Genomic DNA, 19,089 nt, shown 5'->3' with positions numbered 1-19,089 from the left:
TTCCTTGTAAATGGTGTTCTATGGGAATGGCACATATACTATGAAATGAAACATAAAAAATAGATTTCTTTAATGGCAAGTTTACACCTAAGTAAAGCATTTACTTCATTGGTAAAATTTATTCTGGCAGGAAAGCATCAAAATCCTAATTTGCAAAGTGGTCTCAGCACAGCCTCTGAACATGTGTATAGTTTTGCTCATGGATAAATGTGAGGGCCTAAAACCTTGAAACTTCAAATTATGTGATTTGCTTTAGGTTTGTCTGGACTAGAAAGAAAAAAAAGTGTACAGTTTATTTGTTTTTATTAGCTAGTTTGAGATAACTAACCCAATTTGCAATACCACTAAAGCAGCTCACCTAGATATAGTTTAATGCTGTTACAATTGTATTATCTGATAGGGAGTTGGTGCTAAGTTGCCTCTCTCCTCTTTCTTTTTGGAATATTAATGAGGCTAAATCCTTAATACAAGTCTGTCTCTTCCCATCTAGGTAGGCCAGGTCTACCTTTGAAAGAATTTGCTGATATAACGATACCAGTAAACTCTGCCAGTAGAGAGACAGATAATATCAGCAAAAGAGTTCTTTGGTATAGATTGTACCAGTTCCCTAAATGAAATAAGCTATACTAGCAAAAGAGCATGTAACTGCATCAACACTAGGGAGGCGTTTTGCTGGTATAAATGTGTAAAGATTAACTCCCCTAACTGACGTTATATCATCAACAGTTTCTAGTATAGACCTGGCCTAGGGCAAATGCTTAACCTGAACTCATCACACACAAACTGTTGGAAAACAATAGAATGCAGGAAACAATGTCTTCTCTGCTTTAGGAAGCATAGTCAGGACAGAAGGAATAAAAATTCCATCTGTCTGCAAGAAGGGAATGTTCATTTTACAGTGTTGTTCAATGGAACCTACCTTACCGGCCAAGGAATCTGTTCCATGAGAAGTACAAGGCTCCAGAACTGTCATAAAGTGTGATCTATTATTTAGAGACTGGAGAGCAGGACTTTGAGGTTCTAGGTTGACTCTGCATTACTGTGTGGTTTAGAAGTAACAGCATCTCCCTGCCTTAGTCTAGATCTACACTATAAATGTTTGTCAGCATAGCTGTGTGGTTGGGATGTGGAAAAAACTCACCCTCTAGCCGACATAGCTATGCTAGCAAAATGCCGTGTAGATGTAGTCATGCCAACAGAAGAGCACTGCTTTTGGCATAGGCGTTTGGGGAGGTGCTGTTAATGTACTGACAGGTAAAACTCCTTGTCTATGTAAGCTGTGTCTGCAATAGGGAGCTTCTGCTGGTACAAGTATACCAATAGAGCTATACTGGCAAAGCATTTGTAGTGTGGCTGTTGCCTTAGCTTATCCATCTTGTAAATAGGTGGTCTACTATTTTCCTTCCTCTGAGAGGTGTTGGGAGGCTTATTCTTCAGAAATGGCCATGTTCTGATCACTTTGCTTTCGCTGAATGCTACTTTATAAGTGGTTCTGCAGGAAGTAATTGGGAATCTTACAGTGCAAAGTGCTATTCATTGTGAGTAAGCGTATCAGAATCTGGCACAAAGTTCTCTGAAAACTGGGAGTGAAACATGCTTTTTGCTATTACAACTCATGATTGATCCTAGAGTAAGACAGAGAACTAATAATATTCACAAATTAGGAGCCTAGATTACAGCTAGGGAAGGACAGAACCAAACTAACTGCTCCCCAGCAGTTTTCTCAGAATATTTTTAAACCTTGTTCAGTGCCTAAATGGAACTTTATAAATACTGATAGATTGACAAGATAGATAGATATAGACAAGTGCAGTGTATTATCTGTTTGAAGCAACTGTTCATTTCCTCTGCTCTGCTACCATCGTGATCACAGCATGATCTCTAGTTGATAACAGAACGGAAAATAGGTCTTGGATCTGTGTTCTATTGTGACACCATGCTTCAGGCAAAAATGTATTATTTTTAAAAGAAGACAACACAAAAGTGCAAAAATATATGTTTATTATTACAATAATTTAAAAGGAGAATTTAAAAATTTGTGTGCAAACAATATTGCTATAAATGGAATTTACAATAATAAATCTGGATTCACTCAGCATTGTCAGAACTATATTTTCTATTGCAATTATTGAGTCTATTCCTGAAGCCCTTTCTCATACAGGAAACCCAACCCCACTACAGCACTGGGCCTATTATGTGCATTTTTTCTGAGCTTTCATAAAGTAAAAACAGGAGTGTTTTTGAAGTTTACACATAGATGCTAACACACTGAAATGTATTAATTTAAAAACAAGTATTGGAAGGAATAATTCTCAATGTTTTCCCAGAAAAAGTGAATAATATCCTGTCTAGGACAGGGACCGCAAACACCCCCGAACAAAAGGAAGATAGTCAAGTAGGTGGTTGCCAAAGATAAAACTTGAGTCCCTGTGTCACTGTTTGGCTTTGGAATCTACTGGGCTTGAAATTGCTGTGCAGAGCACAATGACATCACTTTTAAAAAAAAATCCTATCAAAGAAGAAACACTGTGACAATGTTGGCGCCAAGGTCTACAAACACTTAAGCAAGTTCGTAATCCCCTTGACTTAAAGTAAGTACAGTGCCGTGCTTAAGTGTTTGCAGGATTGGTGCCTTATTGGTTTACTAAACTGGAGCCTACTCTCACTCCACTGAGGTCAATGAAAGTTTTGTCATTGATTAACAGGAGCAGGCCCTTGGAATACTGAAGTCATGTCTGCATTAGAGAAAAATTGCCCCTCCCCCCCATCACACCTTTACTAAAACCAGTTTGCCTCCACTGATGTGAGCGATGTAGGGAACCCTAATGTAGATGGGTCTCTAGTGTTTTAAGCACTGTCTCAACTAGATCTGCTTTAGGCAGGTCCCATTAGAATTTTTGCCAAATTCCTCCAGTGTAGGCAAGGCATTAATTCAGACAGCTTCTCATCATCATCTTGGCAATGCTCTTGGCTTGAATTTATTTTAAAAACAGATAAAAGTTGGGAAAATAAATATATTTTCATTCATTTATAATAATTAAAACTGAACAAGGTTTCAGAAATGATCAAAGTCAATCCCATGAGTCAATACGGAGTACATTACAAATGAAACTTTTTGTGACTCCGAAGTGATTGTGGTTGATGGAAGAAAGCGGATATAATTCAAGCTATATAGATTTTTTTTATCCTAAAATATACAAAATATATTCTATGCACCAGCAGTTAAGGCTGGAGTTTTCAAAAGGGCATGAGGGAATAGGCTCCCAAATCCCAGTGAAATTCAGTAGGGCTTAGGTGTCCAACTCCCTCAGGTTCCTTTGAAAAGCCCATCCTTTAATACTAGAGTAGAGTCCTTCATTCCTTGTGAAATCAAGACACTTAGGCCAAGATTTTCAAAAGTGACTAGTGATTTTGGCTGCAATTTTTTAAAATCAATTTGAGACACCTGAAAACTGGCTGATATTCAGAGACCTTTAAGAGGCTCAAGCTAGGCACCCAAACACTGAGGCATCCAAAATCACTAGTCCCTTTTAAATATCTTGCTCCCTAGTTCTTTCATTTAACTACAGTCCTGAGCATACAAAGCTTCATCACTGTGTTTCTAGGAGTTTATTAAGCCTGTTACACAATTCAGCTACTTTAAAAAACTTTCCAGCTACTGCAGATAGCAGATCCTCTCTAATTAAGATATTCTGAAATATAAGACATGCTGAAAAACTTCTTGTGCGGGATCTTTCCAATAACAAAACTTTTTTTTGTTTTTAGTGCAAAATTAGTGCAATTTGTTATTGGAGTATATTCAACTCTACGCGCAGGGCTTTGAGCCCCATAGTCCCCATTAAATATAATGAAGGTTGCGGAGCACCAAGCTGACATAACAATCGACCCAAAGTTTTTTTTTGTTTTTTACTTGACAGAAAGACAATATTTACAATATCAACTGCATTCTGAACGGATCAAATGGGATGGTAACATTTGTTGAAGGGATAGGCACATTCCTCTAATGGAAATTGCAACAGCTAGGTACAGTCCTGTGCATCACAAATAAGGCAGTGTAACCACATTGTTAATTATTTATCATTTGGATTGTGATCGATCACAGAAGTTCAAATACCAAAATCTGTATGTCCACACCAGTGAACTTTTCTCAAGCCTTTTCTGTCATACAATGTACAGAGTGCTAAAGTACTTCAATGACCTGCCACACTTCTCCTCTTCTGCGAATTCAACAAGTTTCTCTCCCTGGGAAAAATTAAAGCTAGATTTTTCTTTTAAGAGACCTCTTTGTTTGCAGTTCATGAGCAATCCTAACCTCTCTCATCCTTCCTTCGCTGGTAGTCTCCTTTTATTCTGAATCCTGTTAAATGGATTTTATCTTTAAATGCTACATTTGGGCTCGGGGAGCAGGAAACTTGCAGTCAGTGGCTTTATTATGACTGTTGCCTATACGTATTGTTGACCATGCAGTCTGATAATCAATTTTCATAGTATTGTCACTATCACGGTCAGTCATCAATGATGTTGTGGGACAGAAAATACCTAACAGGGGCTTATGTTAGTAGGTCACCATTTCAGGTCAGAGGTGGGCTACAGGTCTTATCTGATGACTACGGTAGTCCATAGGAGTCTTTCCACTGATTTCCATGTGTAATTGATAGGAACCTATAAGAGCAGTACTGCAGTGATCACATCTTTCCTCATAATTTTGAATTTCTGTGTTCACTGGTGATATCAAAGTATTTAAAGCTACTTTAGTGATCAAAGGTTGGCCCCTAATCCTGCAAACACTAGAAAATCTAATTATTGCACAGTCAAATACATTGTTTTTTTGCACTGTCCAGTCTAATGGTCATATAGTCCAAGACTAATAGAAACATCTGAAGGAGATACTGTGTCACACTGTGAGTCCTGGCACTTAGATGCACTTCCTCAAGGCTGTTGTCTCAATGATTAGTCATGCACCCCCAAAGGGGTCACATACGCAATAAAGCAGTGGTTTTCAACCTTTTTTTATTTGTGGTCCACTAAAAAATGTTAAATGGAGGTGTGGACCCCTCTGAAAATTCAATCTGTGGTCCATGGACCGTACCATAGAAGTCTTAGACTGAAAACTGACTGAACAGAATTCAACTATAAATGTTGCATGTGCTCTCAGCACAGCATTTGACGCAATGTGAGAACGGGCACTAAACTGTGGGCTTCTATGGTAACACCACCACTTCCAGGTTTTGACCTGTAGGTGGGAGTAGTCGCATACTTTTGATTGATCAGAAAAACTGAATGCCTTTTCTGGAATCTGAAACTGTATTTTCATAGTCACCTTTTGCAGACCCCTTAGACATAGTCTGGGGACCCCTAGGGGTCCACAGACTTCAGATTGGAAACCACTGCAATAAGGCATTCAAATGAAGTCACCACTTGATTTTATTTTAAAGTCTAATAATTGTGAAAAAATCAGGATTTGTCAATGTGCAGATCTCCAAATATAAACATATTAGTGGGGCATATATCTAAAGCTGTATGGTACAGATTTAAGTTATGAAAAATTACACATTGTGCATACTACATATGTCATTATCAAAAGATAACTTGCTTATTTCTCAACCAATTTTTTTTATTCCAAATTTGGCAAAGTGCACTTCTCTGAGTGAAGGCTAGGTACTTGCCAGGTTTTAAGTTTTAAAACAGCTCTTTTTGAGTGATCAAGTACCAAAAAGGACAATGTTCTTAAAAGACAACTTTTTTCACCTCTAATAATTGATAAATGGCTCCATGGACTTCCTATAAATGTTCACAGCCCAAAAGTAAAGTTCTGAGAATTAATAGGGAGTTAGGGAATAGTCATCTCAATCTGAACAATAGAGTCTTTACGGCAATTCTGATGACACAATTTATCCTTTTCCAAGGTTAATTCTCTTGTGTTCACATATTATTTGCTAAATATGTTGGAGAGGCACCCCTAGAAAGGTATACGTTTAGCTGTGCTTTTTATTTATGTGTTAACTCCTGACTTATGAAGTATAGTACTAAGAGAGTGAATGAATGAGTAAAGAAATAGCAAGCTCTCCAGGACATTCATCAGAGAGAATCTTGTTAAACACTTCCTCTTCCTCAGGTCTTGACAAAGTAATGGATTTTAGCATGCAGGAGTTCTCAGTGTAGCTTATGTACCTCTCCAGATATTATAGCTGGGTTATAAATCACTTGTGCGTTCACTCTGCTTGCTGTAAATTAGAACAAATTATTATTTTGACTATGAGTCACTATTTCAGAGAAAATGATCACAACAATCCTTTCTGTTCCTATGCATATGTCATCTTTCCAAGGTAATTAGCAGGTACATATCCTTTCTGTCCTTTGGCTTCTGCTAACCACCATTCTTTATTGCCGCTCAGGTCAGAAAACTGGAGTATCCGAACCCGCTGGTACTCCTGAAGGCTGAGTTCCTGATGGCTTCTTGCTTGAAATGCATAAACAGCATAGAAAGTCTGAAAAAAGAACCAACCAGCAGAAGGGGTACATTTTATATAAAAAAAGGCAATTAATACGAAATAAACTTGATAATTTCAACAAAAAGACCCAACAAAATCTGCTGTAACAGGGTATTCTGGCCTTGTAAGAGTAGAGGGGGCCAGAAGACCCCATTCCAGGGAGTTGGAATGAACAAAGGCCCAGAAAATGGCCTGGTAGCAGAAGAAGGGAAGTGGTCCCAGGGAATTAGGAGTTGGATGGGAGGGAAATCCCAGGACACTATTCCTTTAAGGGCCTGGTGTCAGGAGCCCTGTAGTGTGGGTTAGGGGTCCCCTCTGTTTCAGTGTATCAAGAGGAATTTTCTGGTGAGGGGGCAGCATATAGGCTACCTTCTCCCTCAGAACAAAGATGAGCTAAGCTGCTTCGGCTGGCCCCCAGCTGTAAGGAGGTTGAACATTGAAATTGTCAATGGAGGATGTGGGGAGAGAGAAAGTTGCCTTGGTCTACGAAGGAGAAGAAGTAGGGGGATGAGGAATGGCCTTAGATAAGGAGAAAGGGGAAAAAAACACTCAATATATCAGGATTTTAAAAAGTAATTAAATGAAAAACAGGATAAAAGTCAACATTTCATAATAGTCATATCAGTGACAGAAGATGTGAAAATAGGAGATGTTAACCCAACCAAAATGGCAGAATGGATAAAACAAAGTGTTGGTGATGTACAAAAAGCTAAAAGAATGCAGGGTGGAGCTCTATTGATAAAATGTGCACATAAGGAGCAAGCTGAAAAACTTCTTAAAAATGTAACCTTAGAGAAAATGAAGGTTACTCATCAACTGGCTAAATTCCTGACTGAAGCAAGAGGGTGACGTATGGAGTGCCACTAGGATCGTCTGAGGATGATATAAAAAAGACAACAGGCAAAGAAAGTATTGTTTGTTAAATGACTATTTAGTGGGAGAAAACCAGCCATTTTATTTACAGCTGTACACACAACACTTTGTCAGTCATAATGGGGCAGCCTGACCTAATGGTCAGAGCCAGGGGGCAGCATCAGGGTCACATTCAAAAGTCATACCATAGATCAAAGCCAGAGTCAGGAGACATGCCAAATGGGTCAATGCTGGGGTCAGAATCAATAGCCACACCAAGGATTAAGGCAGAATTCGAGTGAGGTGAGACACCAAGGGTAAAGTTGGAGTCACTGGAATTAGGATGAGGAACCAGCAGCAGGAACTTGGACTCAGGAGTCTGTTCAGCAGCAAGCCCAACAACTAGTTGCTCAGCCATAGAGTGGGACAGCAGCAGGAAGCTTCATGCCTGTGTGGTGGCCAGGCAAAAGTCTGCTGCCAATCACTTGACCCAGCTGAGTAAGTGGGTGTAGCCTCTGGCAGTGAGATGTTAGCTGCAGTTCCCTCTGACTTGGTGGTGCAGCAGGTAAGGCAACCCCACAGGTGGAGTCTGAGTATTATACCACCTGACATGCTTAATGGAGGGATGATCCTTTCTAGGATCCAACTGTGGTATATATTGTTCTGTATTTCCCCTTCCCCACCCTTGTGAAGAGCTATGATTGTTAGAGATTTAGGCATGCACCAGCCATTTGTAAGGGAACAATGAGGTGGAAAAAACAGAACCTAGTTGCACAGTGCTGTATATAAAGGATGTACAGTAGGAGAAGGAGCTCAGGAAATACAAACAATTATAATTATTCAAAAATTATCATATGTTGAGGCTGCCAAAAGGTAGGCACTGCAGAAAATAAAAAAAGAAAAATATGTAAGTAAGAGAAAAGATGTACATGGGCAGCAGAACACATCTCTGGGCAGGGAGGAGAGTATGAGAGGAATGGTAGATGATATATTGCTTATAGATAAAGGGAAGTTTATAACATTCATTAAGAAGTAATTAACTGCACCTTACAGACGTGGAGAAAAAAAATGAAAGGATTAAAATCATAGCAAAAGCAGCAGAAAAATATCTAAAAATAGGCAATCTCTCCATAGACCATATTCACCCACTTTTAAATGAAGGCACTAATACAGCTTATTAAAGGTTTTAATGATCCTTAGCTGGAATCCTTATAGTTTAATAATGTATGGAGAGGAATTTCAGAAAGCCAGCTTTGAAATGGGAAAAAAGCCTAATGTGATATGTGTGCAAGAAACATAGCTAATAAGTAAACTTGTGTTCAATCTACCAGGATATGATATACTCTAGAGGAATCAAGTGGCCACCAGAGGAAGGGGTAGGGGGTCTGTATATTTATAAAAGACTTAGCTATGTCAAAAGCGTGTGCAGAAACTAAGTTTTTAGTATAATGCTACTGAGATTCCCATGCAGAACAAAAACACTTATATATGGATTTTTGTTTATAATCCATGTAAAAATTAGTTATCTTAGAACTGGAAAAAATAGTTATTAATGTAGAAAACCTACTCCCAATTTGTGGAGATTATAATAGTCATAATGAGCAATGGGAAAGTAAGAAAACTACGCTTAAAACAATTTATTGATCTGCATAACCTGGTGCTACTGAATGCAGAAGCACCTTCTAGATTTAATTCAGTGAATAGCTCTGTTTCTGTTTTGGATCCAGGAACTACAACAAATAACGTAGTGAGTAAATGCAGCTGGGAATTTTATAAAGAAGACAAAATGGGAAGTGTACCAAGGTTCAGGAAATGTCAAAAACACAAGAGTTACTAGATTGAATTTTCAAAGAGTTGACTGGGACTTTTTCAAAATTAAATGTGATGAATATTTTTTCCAGTAAGTATACAAGTAGCAACCTAGGAGAATTCTATGCAGATATAATAAAAAGAATTACAGCAGCAGCTGATCTGGCCCCCCAATGTAGAAACCCTGTTCCCTGGTGGAATGAGAATTGCAAATTAGCAATCAAGGAAAAAAATAAGGCATACAAGCAAACAAAACACACAATTAGTAAAGACTGATAAAAGGTGTAAGGTGGTGGCACAAAGGATTATAAAAAAAAAAAATACAAAAAAAGTTGGAGAAATTTCTGTGGGAAATTGACAAAGATTCAAATCTTTCAGAAATATAAGCAAACTCACCGAATGAATGGAATTCAAAGTAAAAGTAAATGTATAGCTGTTCTTATTGTAAACAATGAAACTGAGGTCTCCAATTTAGGAAAAGCAGACATTTTAGCAAAAGAATTCCAAAAGGTCAGTACTGATCTGATTCAAAACAATGAGTTTCATGAAAAAAAAAAAGAGGAGGTTTATTGAGGATAACTGTGAACTATTAAATGGCTGGAGAGAATATACTGATGATGCATTAAAATAATGTAGCATGCAGGAGCTTATTGTAGCCATAAGGAAAAGGAAAAATACAGCTCCAGGTAAAGATAATGTAAGTAATGAAATGCTTCGACACAGGTCAGAAGGGAGTCTAAAGATTCTTTTGCAGTTAATATAATGATATAAGGGAAAAGGAGTGCTGCCAACAGAATAGAAACAAGTTTTGCTGAGACCAGTTAGGAAACCAGGCAAGGTACACACAAGACCAGATACTTATAGGCCTATTGCCCTCACATCATGTGTGGGGAAAATAAGGGGGGAAATGATAAATGTAAGATAGTGAAATGCTTGGAGAAGAATGAGGTACAAAGTGGTTTCAGGAAAGGAAGATGCACAATTGAGACTAGAAATGGAGGTACAAAAAAATATAAGGACTAAGAACTTTATGATAATCTGCCTAGACAGTGGAGAAGCAGATTACATGTTATGGAGGGAAGGGAAGGCCTCCTATATAAAGAAGCCAAAATTGGAATAAAAGGGAGAATGTTTGGTGGATAAGGGACTTTTTAAGTGACAGAACTATACAAGTCAAAGTGGGAACAGCTTTATCAAAAATGTACAGGCTTACCTTACAAATGGAACTCTACAAGGGAGAGTTATCAGCCCTACTTTGTGTTCCATTAGGATAAATGACCTCCCAGAAAGTATGCAATGGGAATAGGTATTTCCTTTTTCACAGACGACTATGCTATATGGACTAAACATAAAAGACTTAGAGTAGCCATGGAAAAGACAAATGAAGCACTCCAGAGAATTTCCAAGTGGGGAAATAGGGATTTAAATTCTCACTTGCAAAAACCAAGAGAATACTTACTTTTAACAAGGAAGAAAATTAGGGAAGAATGGTGAAAAAGTCAGATAGTTCAAAAGTTTATGTTCCTTGGAGCAATGTTTGATAATAAATTAACTTGGAAAGGACACATAGATAATATCATACAAAAATGTAAAGTAGGATGAACTTACTTAAAAATGTAGCTGGAAACAAATGGGTTACCGATAAGACTGTATTGACGATGAACAGAGCATTGATAAGAGATGTGCAATGGGCTGCAACTGTAATTTTATCTGATTCCTGGTCAGTCATAATGACAATCAGAACAGGAACTTCAGAAAGTCAAAATGCCATAATAAATGAAATAATGTTCCTAACTATGGAAATAATGCAAGCAGATATCTCTATAACAATAGCCATGGGCAATGAGTATAATAGGCCAGACTCCTGGTTGCGGGGTTTGGCAACAAAATTTTTGTTTTATTATGCCCCATGTAGGTTCCGGGGGGCCTGAGAAGGCACATACCCCTCCTCAGCCGCCCTGGAACCTGCATGGGGCCTATCAAAAGCATCTTATAACAGATGCTTTTCCCCGGGGTGGGTTGGGTCTGGGGAGGGGAGGCATGGCACAGCATGGCTTTGGCCAGCCCAGGGCTCCTCTTGGCTGGGGAGGGAGGGTGCTTGGGGCTTCGGCCAGCGCAGGGCTCAGGGCTGGGGGGAGCTCAGAGCTGCGGCCAGCCCGGGTCTCCTCCAGCTGAGGGGAGGGAGACACTCTGGGCTGCACTGTGGCCAGCCCAGGGCTCCTCCAGGTGGGGGGCAGGGCACTCCAGGCTGCACCGGCCTGGGGCTCCTCCAGCTGAGGGGGAGGTGCTCAGGGCTTCTCTGGGTGGGGGAAGAGGGGGCAGGGGGTCTCGGGACTCTGGCTGTGGGCAGAAGGGGCGGAACAAGGGGCTAGGCTCCCCAAAGGGGGGCTCCACCCACCGCTCATGACAATAGCATGGATTCCAGTACGTAGTAGAATACCTAGAAACGAGATGGCTGACAGAACAGCAAAACATGCTCTAAAAAATGAGGAGGTACATATTAAGATAACCTTAAATAGACAAGAATTCAAAACTGTGGTCATGAAGGAGGTTGCAAAGGAGTGGCAAGAACTATGGACTAAGGAAACAAAAGGATGAAGGTTCTATGATGTATGCTAAAAAATCAAAGATAGTACTATACTCCACAATCATGGTAGAAAAGAATGAAGCAGTAATTTTTAAAGTGTTAACAGGTCATTGTGCCTTAAATGGTAAGTTAAACTTATTAAAAAGACATAAAGACAGGCTGTGTAAAGTGTGCAAAACCGAAGAAACTGTTGATCATGTTCTCTGGCACTGTTGGCAACATTCTATGCAAAGAAATTTTCTTTATAAAAAATTGAGTTGGCTTGAAATCAAAGATTTTTTCCCTAAAGGGACTAGTGAGAATGTCAGGGAAATGGAATAGCGCAAAAAAGGCCTTGCTGTGTTTTCTTAAGGATACTAGAGAGTGAATAGATTTAAAAAAAAAAAAACTTGGCCAATAATGAATTAAGAAAGTGGTGGCCATAGCCCCAGGTAATGAGGGTGCTGCACCAAAAACAACAAAGGAGACAGTGAAAAAGAAGGAAGCCAGGGTTAGAGAGCTGAGCTCCAGCCTGAAAGCCTGGGACTGGTGGCTTTGGGTAGTGCAGACTGGGAAAGAGGAAGAGCTATAGGTATGTCAGAAGAACCATGGCTGAGTATGAATTTTTATGTTATTGTTATGGACTTTATTTTGGGAACTCTAAGGATTGCTTGAACATTTTCTGTTATTAAACTAGCCCTAGGTTTAGGGTGCTGTGAGCCATAATGGAGACTATGTGTAGTTCTTTTAAGGGGTCCACAAGTGGGGGGCCAACAGGAGCAAAATGCCTGCTGCGCCACCCATGGCCACAAGAGGGCACATAGTACATCCCCAGAAAAATGAAATTCATCCCCTTAAGTCACTGCTGAAAAAGAACCAGACAAAATAAGTAAGAATGAGCTAGGGTAGGTCCCAGGCATTTAAATCTAGCAGCTGCTAACTTGAGCGCTTCAATTCTCTCAACCACCAGATGTTCTATAAGGCACACATTGCAGCAATCTGTTCTAGATAAAGGCATAGGGTTCCTTATCAGAAAAGAATCGTCATGACCTTCTTGCTAAAAATAGATGAAAACAGCAGAAGGCAGAACTAACTGCTTTAGTGGGGATTAACCCGGCTCTCTTTGTAAGGGTGGGGAGGTGGCTTTACTGCCCAGGAGCAGTTAGAGGCATTGGGTCCCCATGGGGTGTTTCAGCTCCACTCTTCTTTCAATTCAGGATTATGGATAAATCCCACAATTTAACCGTTAAACATTTATTACCTTTTCACACATTGTGTGGTTCATTAAAAACCCAATGAACATTACATCAGAGAGCTGGAAGGTAAGAATGTTGTGTGAAATCCTATGGCATCCTAATAGATTAGAACAGTCCTTTTATAAACTAAGGTTGCCCCTTTAAATTGTAAGCAGTAGTGCACAACTTTTATATTTGGAATAGGAAAAACAGATATAGATAGATATGCTGCATGTATTATGCTTACATGTTGATCATCCACATCATGATCAGTCTCTGTCCCATTAATTGCAGGTTTTTCACATAGGCTATTATTAGATGAGCTGCTGTCACTCCTCTTATGTCCTAGATTTCTTGCACTGCTATCATTGGTAGGCCGTGAAGAGACAAAAAGGCTGATATTATCGAAATCATCATCACAGAAACTGGTTTCTGCTACATCCTTCTGCACCTTGGCTGGATTGTAGGGTTTCAGGAAGGAGGAATACACATACCCTTTAAGAACTAGATATCAGATTAAAAAGAAAAGAAAAATTATTTCAAATATTTTTCAGTCACCTGTTTTTTACAAACTGTTGAAATAAACAGATGGGCCCAGACTGAAAAGAAAATCAATAGCCAAAAGGAAAGCTGTTATTGGGATATTTGTGCAAAGGACTTACTTCCTGTGTCAACAAGCCACCTGCTTGTACTTCCAAAAGGATCCTTTTGCTCAACAACAGCCACCAGATCACCTTCATATAAATCAATATCAAATTCCTGTGTGGCATTGCATTTGCGCTTAGCTTGATATAGTGATTCTGTGCTGTATGTGGACAATAGCTTGGATCTCTGGATCTCTGTCTGACGTGGAGACTCAGGCTAAAAATGGGAAAAAAGAGACACACTATTAATTGGGAGCAGTGTATTTAAGACTTCTGGATTAACAGCTGGGTACAAAAGAAACTAATGCACACCCCATCTGATTGCAGCAATCTACATTTGAACAGGCAGAGCATGCAATTACATGCCTATTGGATAGTTAGGAGTATAATTTCCTAAACTGTGCCCTCAAACCTGTGAGTTTTGTGTGCACAGTAGGTGTGTGTGTTCACCTGTTCCACTAATGGCTGAAACTATAGTCACTGAAGGATAAAAAAAAACTTACTGGATGTTAACTGTCAGGTATTGGTTTATGCAGTGTTGTTGTAGCTGTGTTGGTCCCAGAATATTAGAGAAACGAGGTGGGTAGGGTAATATCTTTTATTGGACCAACTTCTGTTGGTGAGGGAGACAAGCTCTGAGCTTACACATAGCTGTTCTTCAGGTCTGGGAAATGTACTCAAAGTGTCACAGCTAAATACAAGGTGGAACAGATTGTATAAGTAGTTAACATATATTTCAAGGGACCATTCAAGTGAAATGACTCATTAACACCCCTCCAAGTCATAGGAGGAAAAGAAAAAAAAGGTGGGGGGGGGTTAAGTGGGTTATAGATTGTAAACCATAAATCCAAGGTCTTTATTCTGTCCATCATTATTAGTATCTAGCAAATTTATTAATTTAAGCTTCCAGGCTCATCTTTCAAAGGTGTTGTGCGGGTTTCCTTTGAGAATGAAGATGGATGGGTCAGATACAGAGGGATCACTGTGTGAAAAGTGTTCACCCACTGTTTTTGTCTTTTATCGTTTTTCTTTGTGAGTTCACTCAAGAGCATAGTGAAATGAGATAATTACTACTCTCTCAAATGAAGTCACACAGAAAAATTATTAAAAGACAAAAACCTGTGGGTGAACCCTTTCACAAAGCGATCGCAGACCTGAAGAAGAATTCTGTGTAAGCTCAAAAGCTTCTCTCTTTCACCAACTGAATTTGGTCCAAAAAGAGGTATTACCTAACTCACCTTGTCTCTCTGTATCAGTGCACTTACAATTCTCATGTAAAATGACTGAAAGCATTTTGAAGTAACCCAAAAATTGGCAGAGCTGTACTGAGGTCATATAACCCATTACAAGGCAGGAGCCATATGACCAATAATCCCTGGACCATGATATTATATGAAATGACTTTGCTATATAAAAGGCAAGGTATTAATTATTATTAAGTGGGGCTCCTGCAGTTCTGTACGCTTCTGGAGTACTCTGTGTGCTAGGTATGTCTGAATTCCATGGTAGATTTTTCAGCTCCTGCTCTAGCTATATAAAACCATCAAACCCACTCACAAAACTTCAACAAAATAAACATCACAAGATTAATATATGTGTGAGAATATTTAACAAGTGAAATAAACTATAACTTGCATGCTTAGTCTTAGGCTGGGTCTAGACTACAGAGTTAGTGCCTGGGCTTAAATGCTTTATGTTGAACTAACTATGTCAGTGTCTTTGCTACACTACTGCCTTGCTCCCGCTGATGTAAGTGCCCTACTACTCAACATAATAACTCCACCTCCACAAGAGGCGTAGGGCTAATGTCGGTGTATTTATGGCGACACAGAGTCTGTGTGGCAAATCAATGCCCAGGCCCCAGGAGAATAAAAAGATGATGCGTTTGACACACATTAAATTTTCATTGACAGAGGCATGATACTCACTTGGGTAGGGGCAGGTTTCTTCTTTTCAAAGCTCAGTTTTCTCTCAATAAATGTAGCACTGCTGTTTTCTTTTACAAAATTTAGATTGTAAAACTCTTCCATCACCTGATTTTGTAATTCACAGATACTTGAGGAAGACAGCTGTAAATACACAAGAAGATTAGATCTCATGTACATTACATAGGATAGGGAGGTAAGGAACAGTAGCTCTAATCTAGTGGATCAAGCACTAGGACTCATGAAATCTGAGTTATTATTTTGATTTCTGGTAGTGCCCACAAGGAGCTTGGCATCAGGCAGATATAAAAGAAGGTATGATCCCAGCCTCAAAGAGCTTAAAATCATTGCTGTTTAGGGTTTGTCTATACACAGAAGTGTTATCAGTTTAACTTAAATCAGTTTAAAAACCAGTATCTATTTAACTCAATATGATTTAAACTGGTCATGTCAGTTTAACTTGCCACTGTGGTGTTGGATCTGTGGATTTGGCTCAGGTCCATGCCTAATTTTAAACATGATGTAAATAGCAAAACTCAAAAGTGACAATGGGAAAATCCCCAGTGAAAACAATGCCCGGTATAAGCAGCTTCCCCAAAAACATAAAGCCCTCTTTAATGATATAGGGCTTGTCTACAGAAGGAAGTTGCACAAGGGTAGCTAAAAGTGTAAATTTATACTGATGTATTTAAACTGCTGTGGAAGGCTTATTTTGGTTTAATTAAATCTGTTTTCTAATTGACTTAAGCTAAATGGAATACGCCACTCTTGTAATGAACTGTGTGTGTCCACACTGTCTTTTGCACTGGTTTGTTATATCAATGTAAAAGTCAATTCAAGTTGTACTGGTGAAAATTCCTCATGTAGGAAAAGCCCTCACTTTCCCCTTAAATTGCAAAGCTCTGTGTTGAACCCTTGCATGAATTCTCACTTCTAGCTTGACAGGGAGTGGGAAATAGCCTGATCCTCCCCTGGAAGGAGTGCAGTACAGCACCCAACAGTAACCTCTATGGCTTACTAAGGAGTGGGGTGGAATCTTGTCCAGATGTCAGCCAGGAGAACATGGCTTCTTCAGAGTGTGGGGGGTTGGAACTGTGGGGACAACCTTCGGACTCTCTGCGTCAAAGAGAGGACTCATATCCTCTGGGGGGGAAATACAACAAAACTGTAGCATTGTTTGATATTCATCCCAAGTCAGTCATTATATTTAGATGGAGTGTGGGATCCATATCTTAGAGTTATGTTTAATGCTGTGTATGAATAGAATGTTATGCAAACCAATACACTTCCATGCAGCTCAGTAGGCACTGTCTAAATACACCTCAAAATATTAAAAGTGTTGATATAGCTCATATTGTAGCCGAACAAGAAAGCTGTTCCTTACTCTGAAGGAGGCGTCTGCAGTAGGCTTTTGTGACAACAGCATTGCCCTACCATTGCTAACACGCCCCAGCTCCACCAGAATTAGCAGTGGTGGGAGCATACACGTAGAAGCGATTCCAGTGGCTGCTGGCATTCTTCCCAGTGGGTTGTCTAACACTGCTCAGGGCAGCGGTAAATAATACTGGGCTTAAAATGCTAGCAACTGCTGACTCCTGCCATTGCTACTTCCAGAGGAACAGCAGCAGCAGCAACAACACTGGGGTCATTCTCGGCAAAAAAAAAAAGTTCCAAAGCAGACAAGGGTCAAGGACATGAAATGTGAAAAAATATCCACTGTGATCACCAGAACAGACAGTAGGGGGGGTTGATGTCTGTGGATTTTTAAGTACCTCTGGCCAAATACCGTACACACACATGCACACAGACAGTCTGCTCACCGGAACAGGCACCACAATGGTCGAATATGACTGAAATGCTGAGGACATTGTATCCCTGAGGAGAGTGATGAAGCAATGCAGACAGTTCATCACAATCTTCTTGGCCGTCCTGTTGAACACCTGAAGTTCCTCCACGAGCTGTGCATTGAGAGCCTCATAGTCCTTCTTTGTCAGATCCAGTTCATCTCCTGCTGACCTTTCAAGGCAGCCATTGTAATCCAGCAACTTGTCATAACGCTTCTGGATAAGCTTCTGGGGGCCTGAAAACAAGGCTTGTAGACCTGAGAGAGGGATCAAAACCAGCTTTTCCAATTGATCCACCTGGGAAGGGGAAAACAAAGCAAAAAATCAGTCCAACAAATAATACTTCATTCTCCCATTTGTAGTACTTACAATTGTGTTCTAATGTTAAAAACAAAGCAAAAATAATACTGCATTCACCCATTTGTAGCCCCCACATTGCTTTCCAGCAGTAACTAATTAAGCCTGACAGCACCCCTATCAAACAGCCGAGTAACAATTCTAACTGTACAGGGCGTTGTTATTATCCTCATGGGGAAACTGAGGCACAGACAAGTTAAATGGGCACACAAAGGATGAGTGTTAGAGCTGGGATCAGAAAGCAGGAATTCCTGCCTCCAGTCACCTGTGCTAGCCACGGGTATTAATATTGTGAAGCTTCATTGGGACTGGGACCTTTAAACTGGGAAGGACCATCCGAGGCAAGAGGCGGTGCAGTTTCAATTAAACGGCAGTCTTTCCCACTGAATAAAATAAAGGAACAACCACTTTCCTGGGGATAACTCTAATATCCTGATGATGCAGTATAAATGCCTATACAGACAGATAGAAAGATTTGATTTTATTAAAATGTGGTATGCTTTCTTGTAAGGTTTCCTTTAGTTTACTGAAAGTGAGTCATACATTCACAGTGCTGGAGGCTAAATAAAATATATTTTAAAAAAAACCAAAACATGCCTATGGGTGTCTGGATGGCTCAAGGGATTAGTATCAGGCTTAAAGATAATTTCACCTATAAGTCATTGGTTCATATCCAGCACAGACTGCTAGTGACTGAAACTCATTGCCATCTAAAGGCTGCTGGATAGTCTTGTGAAATGAATTGCTGGACTCAGTGCATTAACAAGATCTCCTGCACAACAAAAACCACGGCTGCAAAAGGCTGTATGTCCATCGTCCCCAGGAGTGGTCCCTCAAGGTGAGGACTGATGTACAGTGGTAGTTTCACATTGGTACTGCCTTTGATATCTAATTGTTCTGTGGAGAAAGCTTTCCATGACAAATGCTTAGGTAAGCAATTTTTTAGCACCTTAAACAATTGTTTATTGGAACTGTTCGTTCTGGAGCACAGAAAAGGAGAGGCTATTCTTGATTTGGCCCTAACTAAGAGGGCTAGGGAGATGATTCAGTATTGACAAATGCAAGGTAATGCACATGGAAAGAAATAATTTAAACTATTCATCCCCATAGCTGGGTTCTCAACTATAAGCACTCAGGAAAAAAACATGAAACAGCACAATGATAATCTGTGCTCCTGGTGAAATGGTGGTCAAAAGTGCAAACAAAATGTTGGGATGTATAACTAATTGGATTGAAAATATTGTAATTCTATCGTATAAATCAGTGATATGCCCTTGCTTGGTATACTGCATTCAGTTCTGGTCAGAATACATCAGAAATAGATATAACAGTAATAGAAGGGGTCAGAGACAGGAAACAAAAATGA

General features: G+C 39.7%; 1 protein-coding gene across 1 annotated transcript in view; it reads right to left on the bottom strand.

The window, feature by feature from the left end:
* Positions 1-5,959: 5,959 nt before the first annotated feature.
* Positions 5,960-19,089, bottom strand: part of ARHGEF38 (Rho guanine nucleotide exchange factor 38) — a 51,121-nt gene continuing 37,991 nt past the window's right edge. Inside the window, exons 10-14 of the mRNA XM_077815102.1 lie at positions 17,343-17,663; positions 15,526-15,666; positions 13,616-13,814; positions 13,201-13,457; positions 5,960-6,488 (exon numbers count right to left, since the gene is read on the bottom strand). Of these exons, the coding sequence (XP_077671228.1) occupies positions 6,303-6,488; positions 13,201-13,457; positions 13,616-13,814; positions 15,526-15,666; positions 17,343-17,663 (1,104 nt within the window). The 3' untranslated portion in view covers positions 5,960-6,302. The remainder of the gene's footprint in view (positions 6,489-13,200; positions 13,458-13,615; positions 13,815-15,525; positions 15,667-17,342; positions 17,664-19,089) is intronic.

This window comes from Eretmochelys imbricata, chromosome 4 (assembly GCF_965152235.1).
Source record: "Eretmochelys imbricata isolate rEreImb1 chromosome 4, rEreImb1.hap1, whole genome shotgun sequence".
In the NCBI taxonomy this organism is placed as follows: Eukaryota; Metazoa; Chordata; order Testudines; family Cheloniidae; genus Eretmochelys; species Eretmochelys imbricata.
Note: the sequence above shows the minus strand (reverse complement) of the source record. Positions and strands in the feature narration are given on the sequence as shown.